Source organism: Lingula anatina, chromosome 1, assembly GCF_051362555.1.
Source record: "Lingula anatina isolate TDL-2025a chromosome 1, LinAna3.0, whole genome shotgun sequence".
Taxonomy (NCBI): Eukaryota; Metazoa; Brachiopoda; class Lingulata; order Lingulida; family Lingulidae; genus Lingula; species Lingula anatina.
This window is the reverse complement of record NC_141767.1, coordinates 32,528,440-32,556,185: the sequence shown is the minus strand read 5'-3', so window position 1 is coordinate 32,556,185 and position 27,746 is coordinate 32,528,440. Positions and strand designations below refer to the sequence as shown.

Genomic DNA, 27,746 nt, shown 5'->3' with positions numbered 1-27,746 from the left:
TGGTGACCAACTTTCATTATTTTCCATAAATTCGAATAAAAAATACAACTTTCATCGACTTCAAAACATTCACATATTATGTAGATGAATAATTTCACTCTTCACTTTCAGTTGTACATTTACGTGCTTTACTGTCTAAAAAAGATGGCTTCGGTCGCACGCAAGCATGTACGCCGGTTGTTGAGTTTCTACCGCAGTGCCGTATCTCTAAAGAGTGCTTTTAATGTCGCACCTATTGGTAATGCATAATTTATAATGACCTAAGATTTATAGGATAGAAAACTAAGGTTATAAAAGTTCCTCACTGTGCAAAAGTAAACTGTTATTTCATAATAAATTACATAGACAATAACCGCGTTGATCGTAAAAAATAAATAGAGTTAAAATACATCAATATATATTTTATAGTTTTAGTTCATCTATAAAGTTATATTTTAAACTCAATTTATTAATAATTCAGTGTGTGTGTGTGGGGGGGGGCTGGGGGGGGGGGGGGTCATTGTGACACCATTGAAGTTTATGTGTACTGCAAGTGTTATTTGAATGTCTCATGCTTTAGGATACAAGGGGTGGAACTCCAAAACTGAAAGTATGATGAGTAGATAAATAATTCTGGTATTTTTTCTATTACACACAGACCACTTAATTTGAACTTGCAGCAACTATATGTTACATTATATATCTCAACTTTCTTTGCCCAAAATGTGCCCATAAAATATAGCACTAGTGGTCAGTTTACTTACACCCCAATTTTACTGTGTATTAGTGAGAGCATCACCTGTGTTATATATGTTATTGCTACATTCGCAACAATGTACATACGTATTTTGGCAGGACACATATAGTGATAGCAGATCCAGTCGTAAGGAACTATATATAAATTTGGTATTAGGTTTTGATGAAAAATGTCATATTAATGTTTTTACAGGATATGTAATGGCAGTATATCTTAATTTGGTAATATGTTTTGTTGAACCAATGTTTTAACAGGATTTGTAATGTTTATAAACATACTTGCATATTTAAAATTTTCTAATTGATGAACCTTTTTTTATTCTTTTCTGTGTAGGTGCAAGGACTTTTTTCAGTCATGAAGCCTTGAAATTGGACTTGTTCAAAGAGAAACAAAAGAGAATACGTTCAAAATATGACAAAGGTAATTATAATTTTTATTACCAGATATCCTGTGCAGGATTTTCATGCCAAATGTTATATTTTCAAGGAAAAAAAAACTCATTTTTCCTACTCACAAGTAATTGCCAACTCATCCCAGCTCTTGGATTTTATTTTTCATACCATTTCTAATTAAAAGTATACTGCAAACATTTGAAATATCCCAAAGTCATATTTTGTTTACACATCCTGCAAAGCTACTAAACTTTTCCTAGATTCAGACATTAAAATCGCTTAAACCCTCAATTAAAAGTACCTATGGACAATCGTTCCTTCTGAAATCTACAGGCAAACATGGTGTTTTAAATGACTGGCCAGTCATTTAGAACTAAATCATTACATAAAAAAAAATGGTATAAAACATGGAACTCAAGTGCAGGGACAGGATGAACAATGATTCATGAGTAGGAGAAATGTGCATTTTGGTTGAAGAAGACTTAGTTCTAATTGAATCATGATTCATTTGGAATGCCACAGTTTTCCAGACATACACAACTTTAAATATTATTACTGGTAATTACTAGTTCAATAGCCTGTTTTCTGCCTCTGGAGCTCCTGAACAGTTCAGGTTTTCTGTCTGTACATTAGTCAAATGAAGCTGGCTTGTTTTTGATCGTCCAAACCGAGTGACATTGCTATTTCAGAAACCTTCCTGCATAAGCTTACCGAAGTAGATTATTCTTATCATGGTAATGACATTGAAACCGCAATTTACCTGGCGGACAAAGATGATTGTGAAATACTCATGGATGTGTTAAATATGTAAGTGTTTACCTATGAAAAGTTAAAATAAATACTTAAAGGGATAACAACTGTTCCTACAAGATTCATATTTCACAATAAAAACACTGTTTAAACAACTTATAGGAATATAATAAATTCCACATTACCACCAGAACAGTGGTTATCTCAATTATTCTGGAATCTGTGCTTTCTATCAGACCATGTGGACCTTCAGATGTGGCTAAATCCCCCTACAAATAAAAAAAATGTCAGAATAGATTTGTTAACCTTGTTATGTATGGCAAAATTGTGGTCTACCCCAGAAAAATCCCCTTTTGGTCAATACGAACAGTAGTTATCCCTTTCATAGTGCTGCATTTTATAAAAGTCAGTAGATGCATTTTCTTTTTTTTTAAGTCACATAATGGACATATTTTCTCATAATGTAGTTGATATCATATTTTTATGGATAGACACAATGTGTCTGGACATATAGCCATCTCTTGCATTTGTTGGCATTGTGTTGTGCACTTTTCACTGTTGGGGTGCTTCATGGCACCAAAATACAGGCCAGGTTTTAATAGCAGTTTGATTGGACCAAATTTTTTAAAGTAATGTATTTTTGTTATTTATTTTTTATTTTAATATTAATTTTTTTATTTTATTTTATTTTATTTATTTATTTATTTATTTATTTTTGTGTGTGTGGGTGTGCGTGTGTGTTTTCTATTTATCACACATTGGCATTTTAAGGGTTTGCTTTGAAGTCCCATGGGCCTGAAGCTGTCTGCTTTAAAGATTGTGTTAATCTTCACAGCGCTGGGAATATATAGAAAAGCACTCCGAGAGCGCAGACCTCCGCCAAGGCAGCAATTTTTGATTATTAATGATTATTGATTGATAATTGATCCGGATCACCACCAAAAACTAATCATCTGTGCTTTGGCCCACTTCTGACAGTTCCTGAACATTTCATCAAAATCAGTCCATGACATTTTGAGTTATGTTTATGACAGAAAAACAGACAAACAAACAGGGGTGAAAACATAACTTTCTTGGCGGAGGTAATGAAACATTGTGTATGCTATTAGGCATTATGAAATATTGCACCAAAATTCAGAAAAAAACTATTTTATGCTCTGTCATCATTAATGCAACAAATTGATGTACTATATGACTTATAATCCTCATACTTACTGGAGTGATTTCATAGCACCAAAATAAAATTACAATGCATTGCCATGAGAGATGACCCCTGACCTCTTGTAATGAAAGAATTTTACTTGGGAGTACATGACCTTCACATTAATTTGGATATCATCAATTGAGCAAGTGTTAACTTCTTACTACTATTTTGATAAAAAACACTCAAAATGCACATGCAACTTATTGATTGCAATATTGAGTAATTAATATATATATCTTGATCAACTGATGGTCTGACAGGGACTTTGAAATTTGGCAAATGAAAGTCAATTTCATTCATGGTAACTACATTAGTCATGCTTCTGCCAAGCTCATTGCAAGTTCAACCATGGAAAGATGTTATCATGATGGTACATTTCCTCTTATGGTACAATGTTTCATTCTTACCATCTGAGCACTTTATCATAATTAATACTTGCTGGTACAAGTATATAGATTCAAGTCCAATCCAACTTTTAACTTCAACGAGTGTAATTTTATAGAGGCATCCTGCCATACAATAGGCTGTCTTCTGCATGAACAGACCATCCATATAACAGCTCCATGGCTAACCCTTGATTAAAAAATCGATGAAAATGTTACCACTTTTCGGACCAATGAACCTTAGGACCAATGAACCTTCGGACTATCGAGACGCCCCCGCTTAACCCTTGTTTCAGCATAAATTTCATTTTCGCCTAATCTCTGATTTTGAACAGATCAAAGTAAAATGAGTAAAATATGTAATGAAATGCTATGTGCATGCACCACCCTTTGTTTTCTGTGATATATGGGTACATTGAGCGGTCAGTCTTTCATTTTCCCATGCTAACAGTTCTTTAAAAAAATTTCTTTTCAGAAAAAAAAAAAAAAATCAATGAAATATTGCAGGGAAATAAGGTCTCTCTTAGATATCATTTTATTTCCTGTGAAATCCTCAATCTGCTTAGTTGTTAATTAGCTTTTTGTTCATTTGTTATTACTGTTTTTATGTACAGACACAGGTGTGAAATGAACTCATATCATTGCAGTTCAGACACAGATGTGTCTGTACATATAGTCATCACCTGCGTCTGCCGTCGCATTTTCACCTATAACACGATTAGTGGAAAACCCTTTAACCTTTTGGCTTAAAACTTACAGAACTGATGAATATTCATAGTACGCAGGTCAAGTTCAAAAATCAGCATGATCGTGACATTATTAAGTTATGTTGTATTTTCGCTTTTTTCAGCATATGTGCAACACTGATAACACATTTCAAGGAAAACCAATGGGCTTATTGTCTTGCAACTCATAGGAGTGATCAGACTGAATAATATACAAATCAAGTTTGAAAATAAGCTTGATCAGTTTTGATGAAGTTATGCCTTTTTTTTGTTTATAAGTGGTTTTCTTCAGATTTAATTCTTAGGCATGTTAACAGTCTTATTAAAGAACTAATTAGATTTGTAACAGTGTTCTTTTGACATTTTCTGCTTCTTGACAATATTGTTAGCTGATTATATAGGAATGATGGTAAATCATTTATCTCTTGTTTACATTTTGGGATTTTCAAGGCATGACTCTGAACTTCCATGGGCTTGAAAACTTTTGCTAGTCACATTTCTGAATATCCATAATACTTTTATTTTATTATTAAAAATTGATGGTCATTATGCTGTTAAACATTGTGTGATATTGCATCAAAATTGAAGAAAACCCTATTTTGGGCACTGCCTCCATAGTGACCATGAAAGGAAAACCATGTCACTTACATTTCTCACACTTGCAGGAAAGAAACATAGGACTGAAATACAGCTTCAGTAGGAAAATCTGCCTCATTAGTTTATTTTCTGGAAGTTATATAGTTTTTTTGTGAAAATTAAATTTTTCACTTAACGGCATTTTCAAGGTGTGACTTTGAACTTCCATTGGCTTGAAGACCTTTGCAAGTCACATTTTTTAAATATCCATGATACTTTTATTTTATCATTAAAAATTGATGGTCATTTTGGTGTTAAGCATTTGTAATATTGCATCAAAATCGAAGAAAATCCTATTTTGGGAACTGTCTCCATAGTGACCATTAAAGGAAAATCATGTCACTTACTCTTGTCAAACTTCCAGAAAGGTAACATATACCTAAAATACAGCTTCAGTTTGAAAACCTGTCTTATTGGTTAACTTTTCTGGAAATAAAAATAAAAATTAAAATCTGCTGGAATTAAAATTTTCACATATTGACATTTTCAACTTCCATGGGCTTGAAGACCTTTGCTAGTCACATTTGTTGAATATCTATGATACTTTTATTTTATTATAAAAAACTGATGGTCATTATGCTGTTGAGCATTATCTTATATTGCATCAGAATTGAAGAAACACTATTTTGGGCCCTTTGACAGTTGTATTGGTATTTATGTCTTAAACATTATGTAATAATATTTTATGCACTGTCATCATTTTTCAAATATTGGGATTTTCTTTATGTGAATTTGAACTCTCATGGAACTGTAATCTTATATTGACCATGTTACCTGTGTGCATGATCAAAATTCAGTGGTGATATACTGTGCTATTATAAGCATTATTTATTTTTGCATCAAAATTGTCAAAATGACCTATTTTCTGCATCTTTATTTTCTGTTTTTTGTCTGTACAGCCGACAGCTTTGCTGCTTTGTTACTCCTTGTTGTTAAATTTCCCTTTTAATGCATTTAAATTCCTTTCATATTTTCAGATTCAATTCAAAGCCAGGTTCAACCTCAAAATCGGCAAAACTGACAAGCTTGTTGGTACAAAATATGCATATTAATAATATGGCATCTCACATAGCTAAGCTCCTCTCAAATGTGGTAAATATAAAATAAAAGTTATTTTATGAGTAACTGATTTTTTGTTGGCATATTTTCATTAATACTTGGTAGCTTTAATTAAAGATACATATCAAATGGGTACTTATTAATATAAAAAATTAGCGTCAAAATCTGCTTTTGTTAATTATTAATTTATAAATTGACTTCAGTTACTTTTTAAATTGCAGACAGTTAACTGGTGAATAATTTCAAAAGGGAAAATTTCAGGTAAAACAATAATATAATTTGCTTATATTTCTTTTTTTCTAGGATTTGACGCGTAGTTCATACAGTGGAGTTATCCTTCCTGCTCTCGATTGTTTGTTCGATAACAAAATGTATGATGAGTTATTAGATATAGTGTTCAAGATAGTAGAAGGTAAAGGTTTCAGGGCTGAAAACGCGGGGGAAAGAGATGCTTCCATGCTTCTGATGGTCTTAAGTTTATTTTCAAAGGTATGCAGTTTTTCAGCTATCTCTTTATGTGCAGACGCAGTACTAGTCACATATTCTGATTGAACATGCAGGCCTACCCAACTACCAGACTTGGCACCGAATGATCCTGAATTCACTAGTAGATCGGAACACTGCTCGTTTTCAAGGTGTGCTTCAGTATGCTCTTCGAAGTATCAGACGCAACACTGCTCTTGCCAAGTACGCGATGTGATAGCAATGATTCTGAGTGGGATTGGAAAGTAAAGCATCTCATCTCAAAATTTGTTCTGGAGTGATACTGTGAAATGCGTACTGATGCACACCTTGAAAACAGGTATTGTGGTCCGATCTACTGGTGAATTGGGGATCATTTGGTGCCGAGTCTGGTAGTTAGGTAGGCCTGACATGTTTCCTTTAGTAAATAATTTATATTTTGCAGTGATTATGCTGTTAAACATTTTTATGTACAGACACAGATGTGTTTGTACATATTGCAATCACCTGCGTCTGTCGTCACTGTCACCGGCGCCGTGCACTTTCAGCGTTAACACGATAAGTGGAAGACAGTTTAACTTTTTGGCTTTATATTTACAGAGCTGATGAATATTCAAAAAACGCAGATCAAGGTCGAAAATCAGCATGATCGGGCTATTATTGTAGAATTTATGCTGTTATTTCACTTTTCAGCATATATTCAACACTGTTAGCACATTTCAAGGATAACCGATATGCCTGTTGTCATGAAACTCACGAGCTTAATCAATCTTACTAAAATGCAGGTCAAGTTCGAAAATCAGCATGATCGGGCCATTATTGTAGAAGTTATTCTGTTTTTTCACTTTTCTTCAGATTCAATTCTTAGGCATGTTAATAGTCTCATTATTTAACTAATAAGATACGTAAAAGTGTTTGTTTGACATTTCCTGCATCTTTACAACATTGTTAGTTGATTATGTAAAAATGATGGTAAACTTGTTATCATGTATTGTGTAATAGAGTTTCAAAAATGAAAGTAAACTCATATCATTGCAGTTTGTCAGATTCAATCATTCACTATGTTCAGAATCTCAGAATGGAGGAAATTGGACATTTAACATTGTTCTATTGATATTTTTCCCATCTCATCAATTTTCTTAGTTGATCATATAAAAATGGCAGTAAACTGTTAATGTTGTTTTATGTTAAAAAATTGTTAAAAATGGGGGAAAAAAAACCAATTTCAGAACAGTGCTGTCTTGTTTACATTTTGGCATTTTCAAGGTGTGACTTTGAAGTTCCATGGGCCTGAAGACCTTTGCTAGTCACATTTTCTGAATATCCATGATACTAATATTTTATTATTAAAAATTGATGGTCATTATGCTGTTAAATATTATGTAATATTGCATCAAAATTTGAAGAAACCCCTATTTTGGGCACTGCTCCCATGATGACCTTTTAAGGAAAACCATGTCACTTTCTGTTCTCAAACTTACAGGATAGAAACATGGGACTAAAATACAGCTTCAGTAGGCAATGCAGTCTGTTTGGTAATTCTTTCTGGCAGTTAAACAGTTTTTTTGTGAAAATTTAATTTTTCACATATTGGCATTGTCAAGGTGTGACATAGAACCTCCACGGTTTTGAAGACCCATGCTAGTCACATTTTCTGAAAATCCATGATACGAATATTTTATTATTAAAAATTGATGGTCATTATGCTGTTAAACATTCTGTAATGTTGCATCAAAATTTGAAGAAACCCCTATTTTGGGCACTGCTCCCATGATGACCATTTAAGGAAAACCATGTCACTTACTGTTCTCAAACTTACAGGAAAGAAACTTGGGACTAAGATACAGCTTCAGTAGGGAATGCAGTCTGTTTGGTAAATTTTTCTGGCAGTTAAACAGATTTTTTGTGAAAATTTAATTTTTCACATATTGGCATTTTCAAGGTGTGACTTAGAACCTCCACGGTCTTGAAGACCCATGCTAGTCACATTTTCTGAAAATCCATGATACGAATATTTTATTATTAAAAATTGATGGTCATTATGCTGTTAAGCATCATGTAATATTGCATCAAAATAGAAGAAAACACAATTTTAGGTGCTGCTGCCATGATGACATTATGAGAAAACCATGTTACTTATGATTGTCAAACTTTCAAAAAAGAAACACAGGACTATAATGCAGCCTGAGTTGCAAAAGCAGTCTAATTGGCTTCTTTTTTTGGAAGTTATTCATTTTAGTGAAATATTCATTTTTATCGTGTTGGCATATTCATTGTGGGACTCAGAGCTCCCATGGACATGAAGCCGAATGATAATCAAATTTTCTACATGTCCATGCTATTTATAGTCAATAATCAAAAATTGGTGATAATTATTCTGTAATTTATTATGTAATTTTACATCAAAATTGACAAAAAATCTTTTTGCACTGCTACTACAAACATTATGAAAAGAAAACTGTGTTACTTATTATTATTTTTAACTTACAAGTATGATTTTTAGGATTGGCATGCAGTTTAAATTAGAAAGCCAGCTCAATTGGGTTATCATTTATTATTGAATTTATGCAATTTTGTGTGAAATTTTCATTTTTCTCATTCTGGCATTTTCAAAGTGTGAACTTGAAGTCCTATGGGCCTGAAGCCTTATGCTTGTTACACATTTTACTTACATTGGTATTACCTGTTGAGCATAATTAAAATGTGATGTTGAATTTGTAGTTAAGCATGATGTATTTTTGCATCAGAATTGACAGTAGCCTATTTTTTGCAATGTTATTTTCTGCTTTTTGTCTGTACATTTGACAGCCTTGTGTAATATTGCATCAAAAATGACAAAAAAATCATATTGTGCACCAGCATCATTATTTTCTGCTTTATGTCTGTACATTTGACAGCTTTGCTGCAATGTTTAAGTGCAACTTATTAATTTTTAGAAATTTTGTGGATGTCAAAAATTTCAGTAAGACATTGATGATTATTTTAAGACATATGCAAATGTCCATTAGGAAAACTTAAGGAAAAGAATAGTGATTAATTGAAGTTTTGACAGCCTTTTGTTGCATTTGCATTAGGGGGACGAAGAAAGCTATGACTTGTTAAAAGAATTTATGGAGGAGAAACACTTATACCGAGTAAAGACACGGTGTAGGATTCAGGCAGTTATGGGAAGATTTGCACTGAAAATGGTATGGACAAACTTGGTTTTTAATTTGTACCACCAGTGTGAGCACTGGCGGTACTGATAGTTTGAGTCCTGACCCGTTGCATGTGGCTTCTACTGGCGATGCTGCCTCCAAGCCGTGTCGGTGGACATAAGTACCCATTAGTGCTCCTCCTGGACTCCAAGGGCTTGTGTCCCTGTCTCTTGGAATAAGAACAACACTAGATGTAGTGTGAATTTTTTTCTTTTCCATATGGTTTAGGAGTTGCATTATTTAAAAAGTACAATGTTGCCAGCCAGTGGGGAACATTTTTCAAAATGCTATTTGCAATAATGCAGGTCTAGCAGATATACTCCCATATTGAACTTGGATATAGGCAATTTTAGTGTGACCTGGAATTTGACCTTAGACCTACTTTTTGTATGAACTGTACATTGTGAATATTCAGGCCCCTAGATCTCCAAAACTGGCAGAGATATTCCCACAGTTACTATTCAACTTGAATAGGAAGTCATATTTTGGCAATTTTAATGTGACCTTGAATCTGACTTTAAATCTACTTTTCACTGAGACCTTCAACTTACTTTTCATTATTCCCATTTCCACCAAATGTAATATAAACCATCTACGCAGTGTTCCCGAAAAACTTTGGACACCTGTCTGGCATAAAATATCTCGATGTCAGACTTTTTTTTGATCATGTCTGACATTTGAAAAGTATATCATTTTCCATTTTTTAATAATAAAGACCAATAAAGTCCAATAGCAACAGCAGCACAAAAGAGTGCCTACATCAGTTACACTGTGAAATAATGGCCTCATTTTTCAGCATGTCACAGTGTGTGACATATGCTTTTCAGCTCTCTGACCATTCGGATCACCAATTTCTTAAAATTTACTGGTCCGACTTAAAATTCACTGGCCCGAAAAAAAAAAAAAATCCAACAGACTGGACATTTACCTATTTTACATCAATACTAGCAAATAAAAGACCTTGATTTGTCAAATCTTTTTATATATAGAATTATCGTTTTATATATAGAATTACGTGTAAGAGTTTGAGATTTCAGAAAAATAGCAATCAAATTGAAAATGTCTACTGAAAACTTTCAGTTTCACAAAAATTGTTTTGGTAGGATAAGAGTACTGCCTGAAAAATTTACTAAAAGAAGAACTGGATGTATATGTAATACATACATTAAATTTTTCCACACACAAATACTGGTAGTAAAAAAATGCAAAATGCATATCTACTATTTTTTAAATTATTTTTTGTTTTTAAAATCCTTGTCTTTTTATAAAAAAAATACAAGGGAAAGCCATGTAATGGTGCTCACACATCGCTTTACTAATATTATTATTAATAACCTTAAATTTTAGTCACTATAACTATTTGAAAATTTAAATGAAACTTTTATCACATACACCTGTAAATTGCCAATTGAAAAAAATCAAATATAATAAAATTATACACAACAACACAATGGTCCATCATGCATGTTGGATTAAGAAAAAATATTAAGATCATCTCACATTTATTTTTAAAATCCACTATTTACTTTTTTAAAAATTAAAAAGTTGTCATGTCGTTTTTATCACTGAATCTGTACTTTATGGCAGCTGAGCAGAAACCAAAAAGATATTTGCCTTGTTATGCAAGTTATATCAACTTCAAGTTCCTGCTCTGCTCTGGGGGGAGACTGAGAATGGTGCCACTGTGTCTGCACTGTCGACATATGCTCATCCCTCAACTGAGTGGCTACTAAGCTGGCCTGAACTGGTTCAGCAGTGGTAAGCCAAACGTGTATTAGTGGGGAATACTTTTCGGTGTCATTTATTAACTACACAATTGAGTTATTTGGGAGAATTTGATTCAGAGTCCAAGCGTGGATATTCTATTTTAGTTCAAAACAATAAAGTAAGTTGCAGTAGACTATGCATTTGCTTTTTAAAGTAAATTTAAAAATTAATAAAAAGTTGTACAAACAATGTGCTTAATCCCTGAATTTCGTAAGGAGGCTAGAAAATGCTTGTTATGGCAACACTAGTATCAACGCATATTCTACTTTTTCAGCCAGGGCACTCCATGCAGTGGCAAAAAGCACTGGCATCTGGCCCGGGACATTTGATAGTACAGACAATGACTGACATTGACTGACATGCTGACGTTTCACGTCGGACATTTTCAATTAATGATGGACATGTTTTTCGGGAACACTGTCTACGTACAATAAAATCAATCAACTAAACTATAGGCTATATATACAAACTGCATAATCCATAAACAATCACACATTGAGCATCTTCATCTACATTTAAATTGGACCTTAAGCTTATTTTTCCCCATAAAATACTCTCACCATATTTGCCCTACTATTACCCTACTTTTCCAAAACTAACACACATTCATCCATACTTCCCCTTCAACTTGAATGCACCTGCTGGTGGTACTACTGTATATCAGGAGGTAATATCGCCTCTCTGATCCTCTAGTTTGACCTTTGACCTACTTTTCCCCATAAAATGCATTTTGCAAATTTTGTAGACTTTATTTCTCCAAAACTAGCAGAGATTCACCCACAGAAACTACTGAACTTGAAGATGGTGTTTAACCTACTTTTTGCCATGAAACACAAGTTTTCGAGCCCTTATGTCTCCAGAATTAGCAGAGATACACCCAAAGTTTCTGTTTTGCTTTCTGTTGAATGGGAAATCGTATATTGGTAATCTTGATGTGATCTTGAATTTTTATCCTTTCCTTACTTTCCACTGTGAGATGCACTTTGCAAACTTCCTAGCCCTTATGTACCCTCTACCCGGGCGAGTGATAGATTTTTTACAGATATTCACAGATATGTCTCTAGCTAGATAGATGGTCATGTAAAGCTCAACTCACCCTGTTGAGGAATCCCATGTGGAAACAATTATCTCTGCACGCGCGCCAAAGGCTTTGTACTTGCTCTGCATGAGCTGAGCTTCACAATGATGTGATAACTGCTCGTTACGCAACCAGTCTAAGGCTTTTTTATCTGTCACAGTAGAGCAAGTGATTGAAGTCAGAGTAATTAACTGTCTTGATTGCTGTCACGCAGACTTAGACTGGACCTGCCAAGTGGCAGTGCCTGAGCAGTTATGCAAACAATTATCAGCCATGTAATCAGCCTTGAGATTTCTCAACAGGGTGAGTTGAGCTTTAAATGACCATCTATCTAGCTAGAGACATATCTGTGAATATCTGTAAAAAATCTATCACTCGCCCGGTAGAAGGTAGCCCTTATGTCTTCCAAACAGGAAGTGATACATCCATAGCTACCTTTGACCTTGAATGCACTTAATCTCACTGGTGGCACAATATCAGTGGTATTGCCCCTCTGATCCTCTAATGAAATTTAGATTATATTAACAATGTTAAGTAGCAAATTAGAGTTACTTTGGTCCCATTCACAATAACTAGTCCGCGGATCCAATATGGCGACCCAGTAAAAAGCTTGCAGTTTAATCCCCTTATAGACACTGGAGAGATTCCCGGAAGGGTTTTCGCAACAAACATTCAAATGGTTCGGCCATATTTGATCCGCGGACTAGTTAGTCCGTTGTTGTGAATGCAGGGTGAATTTATTTTCTTTTGCACAGGGGGACATGGAATATGCAGAACAAGTTTTGTTTGAGTATACGGAGCACTGGACAAAGCCAGATAAATTGCTTATAAATACACAGGTAAGAATTAGACCATAGATCAAGTAAATGCACTATTTTTTAAGGGAAGCCTGTTGTTACAGGCATGTTCATTTTATCAAATGAATTTTGTTGTGGTGATTATACTGATAGCTGTAATTCTGAATTGAATATTATTTGAACGAAAGAATTTTTTGTGCATCCTCCTGAAATTTAACCTTTTGTCAAAACTAGATATGAAAGACATTTTTAAAGCCCTTTCCTAATGAATTTATAATTTTTTGAAGGTGGTGTTTTATTTAGCCTCAAAGGATTGGGAGCATGCAATAAAAATGGCAAATGACCTCTTGAACAATTCAAACATCCCTCAAAGAGCACTCTTTGCATCAGATGTGGTAAGTCCGTGCACTATTTAATAATTCACAGATTACTTAATACCCTCATTCTCTTTTTTAGTAAAATATGTAGTCTATGATCTATGCAACCCCAACTCCTGTACACCAAGGCAAGTGAAAATGGAATTTAAATTATTGTACCACTAGCACGGCACTGGCGGTACACATGGTTTTAGTCCCTACCTGTCGCGTCCCTTGCCATGTTACCGCTTCTCCCTAGACTACAAGAGCCTATGTACCCATATATATATCCTATATTCACAGTCTTACTGCAACCCTGAATTTTACCTTTTACTTTTCCCCACGATTTTTTCTTATAAATCAAATTTAAAAAAAAAAAATAATAAATAAATAAATAAATAAAGAAAAGTAAGAAAAGAGAAGGGGGGGGGGGGGGGTCTTGTTTACTATATTTTTTAGAGCTTGTCAAGTACAACACTGGAGGTGGTATCCCTTTTTTTCCATGCAAGTGCTTTTAATCCAGCTAGTGGTACAATACCTGGAGGCGATATCGCCTCTCTGATCCTCTTGCTTTATATGTTACAGTGGCAGGTTTGTGAAATTGCCAAAATAATTTAGCCAATGCCAATTGCCATTTTCAGGTTGTATTTAAAATAAAGAATGTCCAAGTCATTAACAGTAAATTGTCATGATCTTAGTTCACTCATCCTAGAAACCCCGGAGAACCAAGATATTTGTTCTTAATTTTTTATTCCAGATGGCTGAGTTAACTAAAGTCATCCCAGAAGTAGATGAATATAAAAGCATGCATGAAAAACTGCTGAAAGAAGTTACCTTGAAAAACTTAACAAGGCAAGAGACACTTGATGAAATGCTACGTACCGAAAAAGCTGTACTTTATAATTTAAAAACCCCAGAAAAAGAAAACCCCCAAAAATATTCAAACAAAACAGATAAAACTTTGGTTTTGAGGGTGAAACCTTGGAAATTGTTTTTGGAGGTTGGAGATATTTATAATTGAATGGAAATAGATTTGTAGGTGAAACCTTGGAAACTGTTTTTAGAGGTTGGAGATATCTGCAGTTGAATGGAAGGAGATTTGTACGTGAAACCTTGGAAATTGTTTTTTATGTTGGAGATATCTACAATTGAATGAAGTGATTTGTAGGATTGCCACACCTGCATGCTGTTATTCGGGCATAATGCATGTACCTCAGGAGGTGGGAGGCAATTTGTTTGCTGGACAATACATAAATCTGGGTCTCTTCAAGTTATTGACAGAGTTCATGCATTTCCTTTTATTTTGTGACCTTTTTGGTTTTTGACATACATGCACTATAGAACAAAACAAGTTATGTTCAAAAGTTGTTTATTCTTGTTATTGCATCCATTAATTGAACAAAAGGCTGATTCCCCCCTGTACACACAGGCATCAATGCAATATCACATTTGTATATTTTTATTACTGTAAATTCAAAAAACGTTTTCTTGAAAGTAATTATTTGACAGTCTGCTCATTGCAAGATTCTTCTGCACTTGTATTAACTTATTCTCCAACTAGTCTTTCCAACTAGTTCAGCACTCAATGGACAAACAAAATTAGGGCATACCATCACAAAACATGAAACTGAATGACAAAATAGGTATTTTGGTAATTGTATCTTATGGACCCATTAATTTTTACTTGAAGTTAAAAAAAAAAAAAAGATTATAAAGCTATTTGGTCCTTTACTCTGCAGCATCACCTTTGCCAACAGCGAATGGTTTGTCAAGAGGCAGTACGCCGCAATCCACTATTACAACATCTTTAGAAGGTCTGTCATTTTGTGAAGTGCTTGTATTTTCAATTTTTCTCACCACATTCTGAAAAAAAGGAAAAGATTTTGGCACATTTTTTTTGCATGATAATTTCACTAATATTTAACGTTGGTATTTTCAATGATAGTAAATGCAAAAAATATAAGATTATTGTAATAGAAATTTTTCAATTTCAACAGTTAACATTGCAACCAGTGTTAGAAATTAAGGCTGGACCGTTTGCCCGGGGCTGACAACTTTCAGAACGGGCTGAGAAGTTTTCCCACCCGGCAGACATTCGAGCCAGCTACTTCTCAAGATGGCTGAACTTTCGGTCCAGCAACTAATTTTCCTAAGAGGCAAACACTGATTGCAACTAGAGCTAACATACCCAACACCTATACAGGGTTGGCCTACTTTCTGCCACTTGCTCTGCTCAGCAAGTAGGCAATAGGGATTTCAAGCCCTGCAACATCTTTAGATAACAGGGTGGTGCAATTTATAACAACTCCTCCACATTATATTACATTTGATCATTTTCATTCAACTTCAGATCAATAGTACACTGACCATTCCCTCCAAGACAATTCCAAATACAACGTGTCTTCCATCCAACCAATTTGTCTTTTTAGTCGTTATGAAGAACTGAGATCCGTTTGTGTCCTTGCCAGCATTAGCCATGCTCAACCAACCAGATCCATAATGCTTCAGCTTAAAATTTTCATCTTCAAAACGATCTCCATAAATGCTGGCACCTGTATAAAAAGAAGAAATCAGTGGTTTCTTAATCATTATTTCATGAAAAGTAGGCTCCTTATCTTATAGCCTGATTTATCATTATCTCATACGGAACATTTTTTTTTTCTTTTGGGATAAGATAAAATAAATGTGAACATTGCTTAATTGGAATCTTTGTGCAACTTGAACAATTTTTTGGGATTCCAAAGTGTTGAGCCATGCAGAGTTTAATGTGGTACACTTTTCATGCATGGATGTCTCCCAGTGAAAGGTTAAGCTGTTAATCTTCGGAAAACGTGTTTATTGCAACATTGCACACAGTCACAATCTTGTCTTTTTATTTTTTACAGTTACTACCGTAACGGTAATGACTCCATCTTTTCAATGGGCAAAAATTATCACAGTTTCTGATACATCAATTTAGGACCATAAAAATTATATTTTTGTATGGCATTTGTGGTGCTTTTAATGCATAGAATAGAACTAAATTTAAATTTTGTTGCCATCACTGAAAGAGATTGCTCTTGTGTTAAGAAATTAAGCCTTAAAAAATACAGCATCTGTAAAATTCACACTTTTCCCCATTGAAAAGATCGAGTCATTACCATAAGCCATAAAATAAATTAGAACTTAAACAGGATTTCTACCTCCAGTTCCATCTCCCTTGGTAAAATCCCCTCCTTGGATCATGAAGTCTTTGATAACTCTATGAAACTTGCTTCCCTTGTATGTAAGTTTCTTGCCATCTTTCTGAAGTTTAAATAAAATGTTTCAAGAGAGTTTATAAAATGACATCTACTCTAAAATATATAATGAATCATAAATAAACTATAAAATGTCAATTGATGCTGAAGATCCTGACCATATCAAAAATTAAGGTTGGCACTTAGTTAAGTAATTAATGCAGCAATAAAGATGTTTGGTAAAGGATTATTAAGCCAACTATGAAAAAGCATACCTCCATTGATCCTTCTGCTAATGTTTTGAAATTTTTCGCTGTCTTTGGAACTGTTTTTCCAAACAGCCCAATAGTTATTCGACCTTGCTTCTCGCCACCAATTTCAATATCAAAATAAACCTTATAAAAGAAAAAAAAATGTTTTTTTTTCTAGTACACATTGGTATTCTTCAACTGCTTTAAATTCAATTAAAAGTAATCTTTGCCACTAAACCCAACCAAATGCCATCATATAGTTTTTAATGGTGTAACTTTGAAAAATACCAAAGAACATACAGTAGTCTCACAGCTATTTCCTTAAAGTAAAATACAATATTTGTTTTCTGTACTATATAGAACAAAGAGATCAAGTTCTATTGCCTTTGATTTGGAAGATACATTGAATCCATTTGTACTTCTCATATTCCATGCATCTACTGATAAAAATTCTTTCACTTTACCTACTTCACATATATGTATATATACAAAACAGTTACTCTGCTTAAAAAAATAATGGAACCCAAAGTTTTACTAGCTTCTATTATGTAACGTATTCAGGTCTTTTAGACATTATTTTAGAAGTGAAAAAACTAACAAACAAAAACTAAAACATTCTAAATGATAAAGAACATTTAATGTTACAATTTATATTTTTTAAAATGCAACTACCAGTATATAACAAAGGATGACATATAAATTGTATTGCTACCCAGTAATGCATCTAATGGATAATGGAAACTGTCAGCTGGACACAACACTACATTTGAAAAATCAAACACATGAATGCAAAAAAAAAAAAAAAAAAAAAAAACACTTTTGGGACTACATCATGCACGTACCGGTGCATTTTACCGAGGAAAAGCCACACGTGCATTTCACTTGCCAATATTACCTTATCAGTTACTTTTGGGCCTTTTGAATCTTTGGCAAGTAGAGCTGGGACAACCAGAAGCACTATCCCAGTGAGTGCAATGCCTCCCACGAGTATCCTCATTTTCTTTGACTTTAAAACAGATAAATTTGCCAGAACGATTCGAACCACTTGCACCGAGCAGACAGCTCAAAATGGCTGTTAAGTAGCACGTTGAGGTGTGTTCGTGCTATTGGCTGATATTAGCCCAATACGTAACCTTTGAACTTTGATGACCTTATTAAAATGGTAGAATAAAGATATTACTAAATACTTCACTTTTTTTAATGACACAAACCAAATTTTATTCAAATTCAAGAAATTAAAATATTTTAATCAACATAAACAAGGAAAATTCCGCGAAAGTTGAGCATCAGCGCGCAAGCGCAAAAATAAAAGCTATGCTTCCGGTGTCAACAGAAAATGAATGGGGAATGACAGCTAGCTGGCAGTTTCTGGGCGATGGTGCTTTGTTGTTTTCTTGCGAGTAGCCTGGGCTTTGTATGATGGGGAAATTAAAAAGCTTTGAGATAGTACTCGATAATAATCGAAGCGTTTTCCATCCTGGTGAACGAGTGCAAGGGAAATGTGTAGTTGATGTGAAAGGTGAACTGAAGCTGAAAGCGCTCAAGATATTCATGAGAGGTCTTGCCAAGGTGCATTGGACTGAGCCACGAAGCACGGGAACAAGACTGGGATCATACACAGAACATTATAATTCTGAAGTTGAGTACTTTTTCAAGCGACAGACACTGCATGGTGCAGGTGAGAATGACAGTAGAAGTTGATTGTAGAATTATCATAATTCATGTTCTGGCAAAGAGTAGTTATAATGTTTACTTAGGAGACAAATAGAACAGTTGTTTCAAAAGTCTAAATGTTGTGATTTGCGTGTTTCGTTAGTATATCACAACATGAAAATACAGTGTTTGAAGCATTCTGACTTAAAATGAAACATTGCAATTTGAGGCCCTAGGCCAGTTTATGTGCATTAACAGGTAATGAGGAAGGCCCAGGGGAGATATGGAAAAGTTTTCTGCTTGTCTTTGTCTGGGAAGAAAAAGAAAAAAATCTGGGGGAAGTACTACCCTCTACCAGGGCGACAGATTTAGTTTTCACAGATATTCACAAATATGTCTCTTTATTAAATGGACAGCCATAGCTAGTTAGAAATTGGATGAGTAGTTAAAAGCAAATGTTTTTTTTAAAGATAAACAGGCCCGTAGCCAGGGGGGGTTCGGGGGGGTTCGAAAGAACCGCCCCTTTTGCTGGGAAAAGTTCCACTCTGGGTAAAATTTGATCGAGGCACATGAAGTTTTAATGGGAAAAGGTCCACTTTTTCAGAAAAAGAACCCCCCTTTTGAAATTGCTGGCTACGGGCCTGATAAATGCATATATAAGTGATGCCATACACAATATGTAGCTGGCAGAAGAAGAAGGAGTAATTATATATGACACTTCAATGATTGAGATTAGGACTGGGTTCCCATAAACCTATCATACTAGCAGGATCAATCTAACTTCGAGGGGATTCTCATTAAATTGCATTTAGTTTAAGCAGCTTAAATGTCTGTAATGTCCACTGAAGCTGCTAGAGGGGTTATTAACTTTCTTGCACGATTAAACTGAATAGGATTTAGGGAGAATCCCCTTGAAGATAAATCGATCCTGCTAGAACGATAGGATTGTGGGAATGGTCCCTATGTTTGATTAACTGATGTTAATGTGCACATCATAGCAGTGTTCCTCATTATTTCTGTAATCCCATCCCATGTGTCCTGGAAACTATAGGATAAAAGTGGCAGGCATTACTGTGAAATTCAATTATAAGGGAAATAACTTGATTGAACATTTGTTAGGAACCGAATGTAATATGGTCTGTTCATGCATGCTATTGCAAATAATGATGTTATATGAGAACTGCAGCTGCCATTTCATCAGAGCATATTTTGTATTCAAGGAAAAAAAACACAAATTGCAAAATTTTAAGGTTAGAATAATAAGTTTATTTTAAATTATAGCAACCAATTAAGGTGGAAGCAATGCAAATTTAAACAATAAATTACATTAAGTTCAAAATAAACAGACCTCTAGAAAGAAAAGAAAATGGTTACATGGGTTAGATATGAATAGTGCTAAGTCAAGTTCATTACTTTTAACTTGCTTATAAAAGAATCTGTGGTGTTTTTCTTAGATATTCCAGACCAACCTCGAGAAACTCTGTCAGATGGTAGACATGAGTTTGAATTTTGCTTCGAACTTCCCTTTCAGTAAGTATAATTCTGGTATAAACTTGGAATCAAAAATCCCTGAAACAACTTGTTAATTTTCCCATACTTACCAATGGTTAATGAATTCATTTTTACATTCAAAGTTAGTCCCTGTTTTTTTTTCTAAAAAATTTTGTTTTTTTGTTAAATTCTCTTAAGAGATTATAACAGAGTACAGCCATCAATGGAGGTCACGTGATCTGAAGACAAGCTCAGATATCAGAATAATAGCTATATCTGCCGTTTTTGTGGTAAAACAGAATATATTATATTTCTATGATTTGTTCACAATGTTTTTATTGTGAAATATAGATATCATACGAAGAGTTATTATCCCTTTAACTTTCTGTTTTCTTGATTTGCTATCTTTTGTTCCTTTCATTGCCCTAGTTAGATAAAGTGACCACAAAGAAAATTGTTTATTTTTAGGTGCATTGCTACTTCATTTGAAGGAAAGCATGGTAATATTCGTTACTGGTTAAAAGGGGAACTTGAGAAACCTTGGGCTTTTAATCACAAGACAAAAAAGGCATTTACAGTCATCAGCCCAATTGATATCAACAAACAAGAATATCAGGTAAGATGAATTTTTTAAAAAGTAGTGAAACTTAAAAGTGACTATTGACCAAAAAGACAGTTACTTAAAAAAATATTATGTCAAAGTCCAATGTGCAAATATTTTGTATGTGAAAAAAAATGTTGTTTTAAAACAAAAAATTTATCCATTATTATATTTTGGTTTTCAGTTGAGCATTAATTGGTGAGAGGACCTCTAGGACATTTGATTCTTTATAAAAGTATCCCCCCCCCCAAAAAAAAAAAAAAAATTGAGGTTCAACTTCTTATCAGTATCAAAATCAACTCCGTAGTTTCATTCACTTGTGTTGTACAATTCAGCTTCCAGTTGAAAACAGTGTGGAGAAGTCTCTGTGCTGCTGGCTATGTATATCTGGCCCTATCTCAGTATGTGCCAGAACAGACAGGAGAGGATACTGCCCAGGTGAGTGAAAAACCACACCTGGACATGTTCATATCTGAATATGTAATACAGGGGTTGAGCATCACATTTTTGTAGTTTTTGTAATGGCCACAAAGCCATTACTTTAGTGATGTATTTCCAATTCACAGTGAGTGTTACTAAGTAGTATGGGAATATGGCCTTGGTTAGCAGGCAGTTGAAAATTACCACTCCTTGCAACATGTATATGTGTAACGAATGCATGGGTGAAGACTTCCATTTTGATTGTGTCCCAGTTGGAAACTGACTTATCTGATTCTCATTTGTTGGAGTACCTGTAAGTTATATTATCAGCTTTTTTAAACAATATTTTTAACTTAAACTTTTTTAAAGGTTTTACAGGGCAGTTAGATAAATGGCACAAAATGTTTTTTATATAGAATTGAATGCTTTCAGGGGAATCAATTGCTATATCTGCCGATTTTGAGAACCATTCCTCAAGAACTATCATCCCATATGCCACTCTTCACCAGACACAAACTTTCTTTGCTAATGGAAAGTCGCGATTGAGGAGCACCAAGTTTACCGTATTGACAGGTAATGGAAATACAGCAGATGGTTATACAGGCCCATTACACAAGGAGGTTTGGGGGGTTCGTTGGAACCACTTTTTTTCTCGGAAAGGTCCCCTCTGGGGAAATTTTTTATCTAGGCACACACAGGTTTTATGGGTCTACTCTTTCAGAAAAAGAACCCTCCTTTTGAAATTGCTGGCTACGGCCCTGTCCGATATCCCGTAACAGCTCCAAAATTTTAGTTGCTTGAGGTGTGTATTATCAGATACATGTATGTATATACTACAAAATGTGGTAGGGGCAGATTATGTAAGAAGTGCATTTATATTATATTGTCTGCTGTTGTGCATAAGTATTCATGTGGTAAATGATACTTCCAAGTTTGACATGTGATGCCAAAACAAATTAAGTTTTAATCAAATTTATATCATCAGAGCTGAGCTTTTTCCATGGAAACAGAATTCTGTGTTTTTTAATTCAGTTCTTATGGTTCCTGAGATTTGTCAAGATCTGCAATAAAATCTGGGAGGATAAATATTCAGAGAGTTTTTTTTTTTTTTTTGAAACCTAGGCTCGTCGCCGCTCGTGTCTGGTATTTCTTTGAATTTCCAGGTTGTAATTGACATACAACATAGATTGGATCTAGTGTATCCATTATCAATACTAAAGCTATTATGAATAACTAATGTACACCTTTTTGTATCAGTACAAAGAAATGTGATTAAAACAAATGCAGTATCAACATCCATTGGATACTTGCTTGTCTGTAAAATTTCTTTCTGTCTATATTTTTAGGCTTGCCAATCACACCTGGTAATAGGGCTACTTGGGATGCTCAGCTACTCAAGATCCCTGCAGTGTCTCCATCTATTATCAACTGTGGAATTATTAAAGTGGAGTACTATGTAAAGGTATAGTAAGCTGTGATTTATGTAGTTGAAAAAATTACTAGAATAGAGGTAGGAAAGATGTTGTGAATTCATTTTAGTCTACAAATTTTGAATTGTATTTCCAATTATATTTGTCTAATTGAAGTTTTCACTAATATTAACCATGGATGAATGAAGTTGGGCTATATCAAAATTATTAGCTTTAAAATAGGCACATTTCATGTGTTTGTTTTCTTTAACTTTCAGGTAGCTCTCCACATTCCAGGGGCTTACAACTTGTCAGTCCATTTGCCGATAGTGATTGGAACTGTTCCTTACAGAAGGTTTTCGCCATACATGGTTTCCTATCCTAGAGTCATTGAGGAAGTGGGGGTTTCTTATTTTGATAGCAGAATGTTACCAGTCCCACCCCCTTACAGAGAGATGTCTCCTCCTCTTCCTGCAATTGAAGGTACTAATTTGTCCCATAGTTTGACACTAGTATACATTCTTTCTTTCCTTCAGTAGTTATTTATTTATTTATTTATTTATTTATTTATTTATTTATTTATATCTAAATCCATAGGTAAATGTTTTCAGGATTATGCCTGATTTCAGGATATTCAGTCTTCATTTTGATCTTTTTTTTTTCATATAGTCTAAATGCGATGAAAATTTGCAGGCTACATTTTCAGAATTTTTAGTTTTTACAGTGTCTAAAATTGATATTTATCATTAATTTTTTTGAGTATAAAAAGGGAGAAATTGGTTAAAGCTATTCAGCAGATTTCATCATTTTATGGAAAATAAAATGTTTTTAAAAATGCTGAATGTAAAACTGAAATCAGATCATAACTTTTGAGTTATTCTATCAGGATCCCAGTCCAGAAATTGGTTGAGCAATGATTCATGAGTCTGAGTAAATGACTTTTTTCTTATATTAGAAAAATGCAATTTGGCAGGAAGATATTGGATAGGATACCTTTAAATTTAAATGATTTCACATTTAGAAATGCACAATAATGAAATGGTTTTCCATAGCTGATATTCTGGGTGTTATATTCAGCTCCACCTACATATGCCGAGACATACAGCGGTGCAGTGGACATCAGAGATGAAGATGACGATGACAATAGAGGGGTCAACATGGGGGACTGGACATACACACCTATGTATACATATGTCTATGGGTACAGATACAGACCACCACCAGCCTACTCTGAGGTGACTATGGCAATTTGTATAATTTTTATGACAGTTAAGAGAGGCACCATTGGTTATGTACCAGTTTTCACTCTGTGAATTTAAGTCATTTTTTCATATCAGACCGTGATAAATTCTTCTCACAAGAGGTTGCTTTTGTGCTGCATGGATATATTTTTAATTCAGTAATTTTAGAGTCAGTGATTTTAAGGGCTTTAAAAAATTTTCAGAACTTCTCAATACTTATTGAGTGCACATTTGAGGATCAGAGATAAGATACCAGTTCAGGGTCAGGGATGTAGTGATAATGGACGTTTTCCTCACTACTTTTCAACCTCTGGCTGTGGTCTGTTTAACTGTTCCTTGTGCTGTTTATCCCTTGTTTAAAAAGGCTTATATGCACTAACAACTTCTAAGGCTTTAATTGTCGCCAACATTTTCTCTCTTTTTTTTTCGGTTTGGTTGCTGTTCAAGTTATAACCACTGTTGGGATCCGTTCATTTTACAGATTGACCCAAATCCTGTCACAGAGGACCAAGCATCCAATGTTGCTGAACAAAGCAGCAACACCAGATTGTGAGAATGGAAACTTGAATCACCACATCACAGTGATTAAGCCTTGATGGGGTTTTATGAAATGGATCAAAATTACCAATGAAAGACAACTAAGGGTAATTGTTGTCCTTTTGAAGAGATTCCATTAAATACACTTCTTACCACAGCATTTTAGCATGCATTGAGACTTATTTTGAAAAACTGATCAGAGATTTGAAGCAAATCTGTTACAACATGACATTATAGGTGCTCAGTACTTTTTATTGGATATTATAAGCATTATAAGTAATATTTAACTCTGTTGTCATAATGAATATTTGATTGTATTAAAAATGTAAGTATTAAATTATTGCCAACATAAAAGTATGGCTGTTAGGATAATGTTATATAAAAGAAATCGTTGACAGAAGATTTAAGGTTTAACTGATGACATAACATTAGAAATTTATGACCTGATCATTACTACACAATAAACATGGTTAAATACAACACAGACCAATAAAGGTTAAACCTTTTTGCTATTAACCTAAATACTACTGCTCACGATTTCCATTTTTCTTCAAGCATGTATCTCCCTTGCATAGAATGTGCTGACATGTAGTAGAGTAAAATACACTTGATTCAATGTTGTGTGATTTCACAGCATACTATTAACCAATTTGTTGATGAAGATAGTAAGACTATTAAAAATCTTATATCTTACATTTTAGTGTCAATTGTGTTTGAAGTGTTTCATGTAATCATTTGTTGCATATTTGGACATCTTTATTTAAATTTTTTTTCAAAGGAAGGTGAGTTTATATTTTGTATATTATTTGTTTTTGCACTTGTTTATTTTTTCTTGTTGACTAAGATCAAGATGGCAAAAATTAAAAAACTTTATATGCTGGTTTGTAACTATAATGACACAAAATGTACTGCAGAAGGTTTTGCAGAGATCAAATCTGTATTTTGTGGAGAAAAAAAGTAATTGGAATTTGCAAATTAATTTCATTTGATAGGCAACATGTTAATGTAAGTTTGTATTTATATAGCCGAATGCCAGATGTTGGAGAGGCAGTTAGTTTGAGAAAATCAGTATTGGGTTCAACCCAGTTTAAGGCGTACAGTGCCAATTAGACCTTTATATACAAGGGGAAAAAGATTATTTTGGGGAAATTTCAGCACTTTTAGTCTACCAAGGTATACACTATCCATAGCCATTGAAAAAATTACAATTTATGAACTTCTTTTCGACTTTAAAATTTCAAACTTTTACTGTCAAAAGTGACAAATGACCAGTCTGCATTTTCATTACCTGAAGACTCAAAAACTAGAAACATGCAACCTAGTGTTACTAAACCTGAATTCTATGGCCAGTTGGGGATATGGTCTGCCTTGGTGAAGAAGGGTGTTGAAATTTCCAGGCAAATAATACTTTACTATGTGAAAGTCTCATGCGTGGTTTGATGGGGGCACATATCATTGGCACATGCAGTGACAGTAAAATATCTGCTGGTATCATGCAGGTCCGTACAGACTGTCTGAAGCACTGAGATAATGGAGAAGCAATCTGTAAAAATGTTTATCCGAAAGATATAGTGCATATTTTTGTTATGTATTTATCATTATTTGTTCACTTTGGTAACATTATTTTGCATAGTATTTTTAAGTTTTGTAGCATGTTTTGAATACATTTAAGTAACATTTTGCATTGTTAACTTGCCTGGTAGCAATTATTATGTTAACAGTCTTGTATAAGAGGTGTACTGTTTACTTCACCAAGCCATTTGCTTGCACATCTGACAATCTGATATCTTGTACTGTATACACATTAATGCCACTAATGTGCTAGTCAAAATAAAAAAATGTGCAATATTTACCAACAGTGTTTCTTGTCTCGATAATATTTTTATCACACTCTGTTCACAGAAAAACATGACAGCATCAGAGAATTGTGCTTTAAACATTCTGGCAGTCGTCTTAATAAAAGTCCTCAGCAAAGTCCAAACACAATTAAGGATTCTATATTATCTATCTACATAAAAGGTCATATGTATCTATATAGAGAGAGAGACGGAGAGAGGGCTGTTTTCGTGTAAATGACAATATTTACTTCTCACCCCAACCCCAGAACCCGTTGAGGCAGATTGTTTAACTCCATCTTCAGCTAAAAGTATACTTTTTCATTTTAGTTATTAGAGACCCAGTCTGATTATGTCCTCTTCATTATATGGTTGTATGCTTTTTGTTAATCTTTTTTTAAATAAAAGACCATTTGGTTAATTGTAGTAGATGTAGATTATCAAAACATGACGTTTTTTTTCCCCTAAAAGTTGACCTCTTACCATGAAACCTCCGTGTACGTAGGTCATATGCTGCCCTGAGCAAACAACCAAACAAACTTCTTCTGGGGTTCGCCCCCCCCCCCCTTTCCGTCTACAGACCTGTTAATTTTGGTAATTAAAGAACATAAAAGATCACAGGAGCTGAGGGAGGTAACTCCCTCCCCCCCCCCCCCCCCCCCCCCACACACACACACGCACACACGAAAGTTTTTTTAAACCATGCCAGTTCTAAACAGTGAAAAGGGGGACTATGGAGCCCTGCATGCCATCTTCTTTCAAGCAAATATAAGAAGTAGTTAAAATATTTAAGCAAATGTAAAAAGTAACTAAAACATTAAATCACACCAAGCTTATTATCCTTTCGTTATCCTTTCTCCTTGGAAAATTAATGCTACCAAAAAACTTGACAACTCCACATAAATATTTATAGCAAAAAAGTATTATCACTTTATCTTTATTATCATCATCTGTGAAACAAGAAATGAAATGAAAGTTTCTTCAAAGTGCATTGTGGATCAGTGTATATTGTGAATAAGTGTTCCAGTGTAAGCGGACAAGGTCGTCCAATGATGGCCTTGGGCAGGTTTATAAACTTCAGGTTGATATCATGTCAACAAGATGCAAAGACACTGTCAATAATAATTGGGGGAGAGGCATGCGTGGTTTCCCTCCAAAAACTATTACAGCCGTACATTAATTCTTCCCTCCGAGGTTAATGCGCGTTTTTTTTCTGTTTAAACAAAAGAGTTTAGGTATGAAAACGCTGAATGCATTTCAAACGTAGGTGTATACACAATGCAATAATAAAATTTGGGTTTCATTCTCATACGACACCCCCTCGTTCAAACTGACAGGATGCTGACGACAGCAACGCCCCCAGCCAACAATCTGAGATTGGAAGTCTAAGAGCGGGCAATTGTGAAGCGGGATAGACATGTTGCGTTTCACTCCAGAGGAGTACATAGGACGCGAAGTGAGAGCGATTTTCTTCGGGCAACCGCCTTCAAATTTCATGTGATCCAACGCCAATGCATCGCACCTGAGGATAGTTTCTTTACTAGTACA

The 27,746-nt window shown here is 34.4% G+C and overlaps 3 protein-coding genes across 4 annotated transcripts; 2 read left to right on the top strand and 1 right to left on the bottom strand.

Annotated features, from left to right (window-relative positions):
* The first annotated feature begins 93 nt into the window (after window positions 1–93).
* LOC106170617 (uncharacterized) lies at window positions 94–14,816 on the top strand. Of its 2 annotated transcripts, XM_013550576.3 has the most exons (9): window positions 94–238; window positions 1,070–1,156; window positions 1,818–1,935; window positions 5,804–5,918; window positions 6,189–6,374; window positions 9,422–9,535; window positions 13,145–13,228; window positions 13,474–13,581; window positions 14,300–14,816. In XM_013550576.3, exons 1-9 carry the CDS (start codon window positions 145–147, stop codon window positions 14,561–14,563), a joined length of 1,170 nt encoding a protein of 389 aa, XP_013406030.2. In that variant the 5' UTR covers window positions 94–144; the 3' UTR covers window positions 14,564–14,816. The 2 variants fall into 2 exon arrangements, with proteins under 2 accessions (XP_013406030.2, XP_086867497.1); XM_087011371.1 differs by lacking the exon at window positions 9,422–9,535.
* A 78-nt stretch (window positions 14,817–14,894) lies between these two features.
* Window positions 14,895–18,118, bottom strand: LOC106170618 (peptidyl-prolyl cis-trans isomerase B). Its single transcript, XM_013550577.3, has 5 exons — window positions 17,907–18,118; window positions 17,036–17,155; window positions 16,725–16,827; window positions 15,910–16,094; window positions 14,895–15,405 (listed from the first exon to the last, which is right to left on the bottom strand). Exons 1-5 carry the CDS (start codon window positions 18,006–18,008, stop codon window positions 15,271–15,273), a joined length of 645 nt encoding a protein of 214 aa, XP_013406031.2. The 5' UTR covers window positions 18,009–18,118; the 3' UTR covers window positions 14,895–15,270.
* A 180-nt stretch (window positions 18,119–18,298) lies between these two features.
* On the top strand, window positions 18,299–26,215 carry LOC106170616 (arrestin domain-containing protein 3). The gene is made up of 9 exons (XM_013550575.3): window positions 18,299–18,689; window positions 20,119–20,194; window positions 20,624–20,771; window positions 21,092–21,194; window positions 21,609–21,749; window positions 22,523–22,638; window positions 22,864–23,068; window positions 23,663–23,820; window positions 24,308–26,215. Exons 1-9 carry the CDS (start codon window positions 18,428–18,430, stop codon window positions 24,377–24,379), a joined length of 1,281 nt encoding a protein of 426 aa, XP_013406029.1. The 5' UTR covers window positions 18,299–18,427; the 3' UTR covers window positions 24,380–26,215.
* The last annotated feature ends 1,531 nt before the right edge of the window (window positions 26,216–27,746 follow it).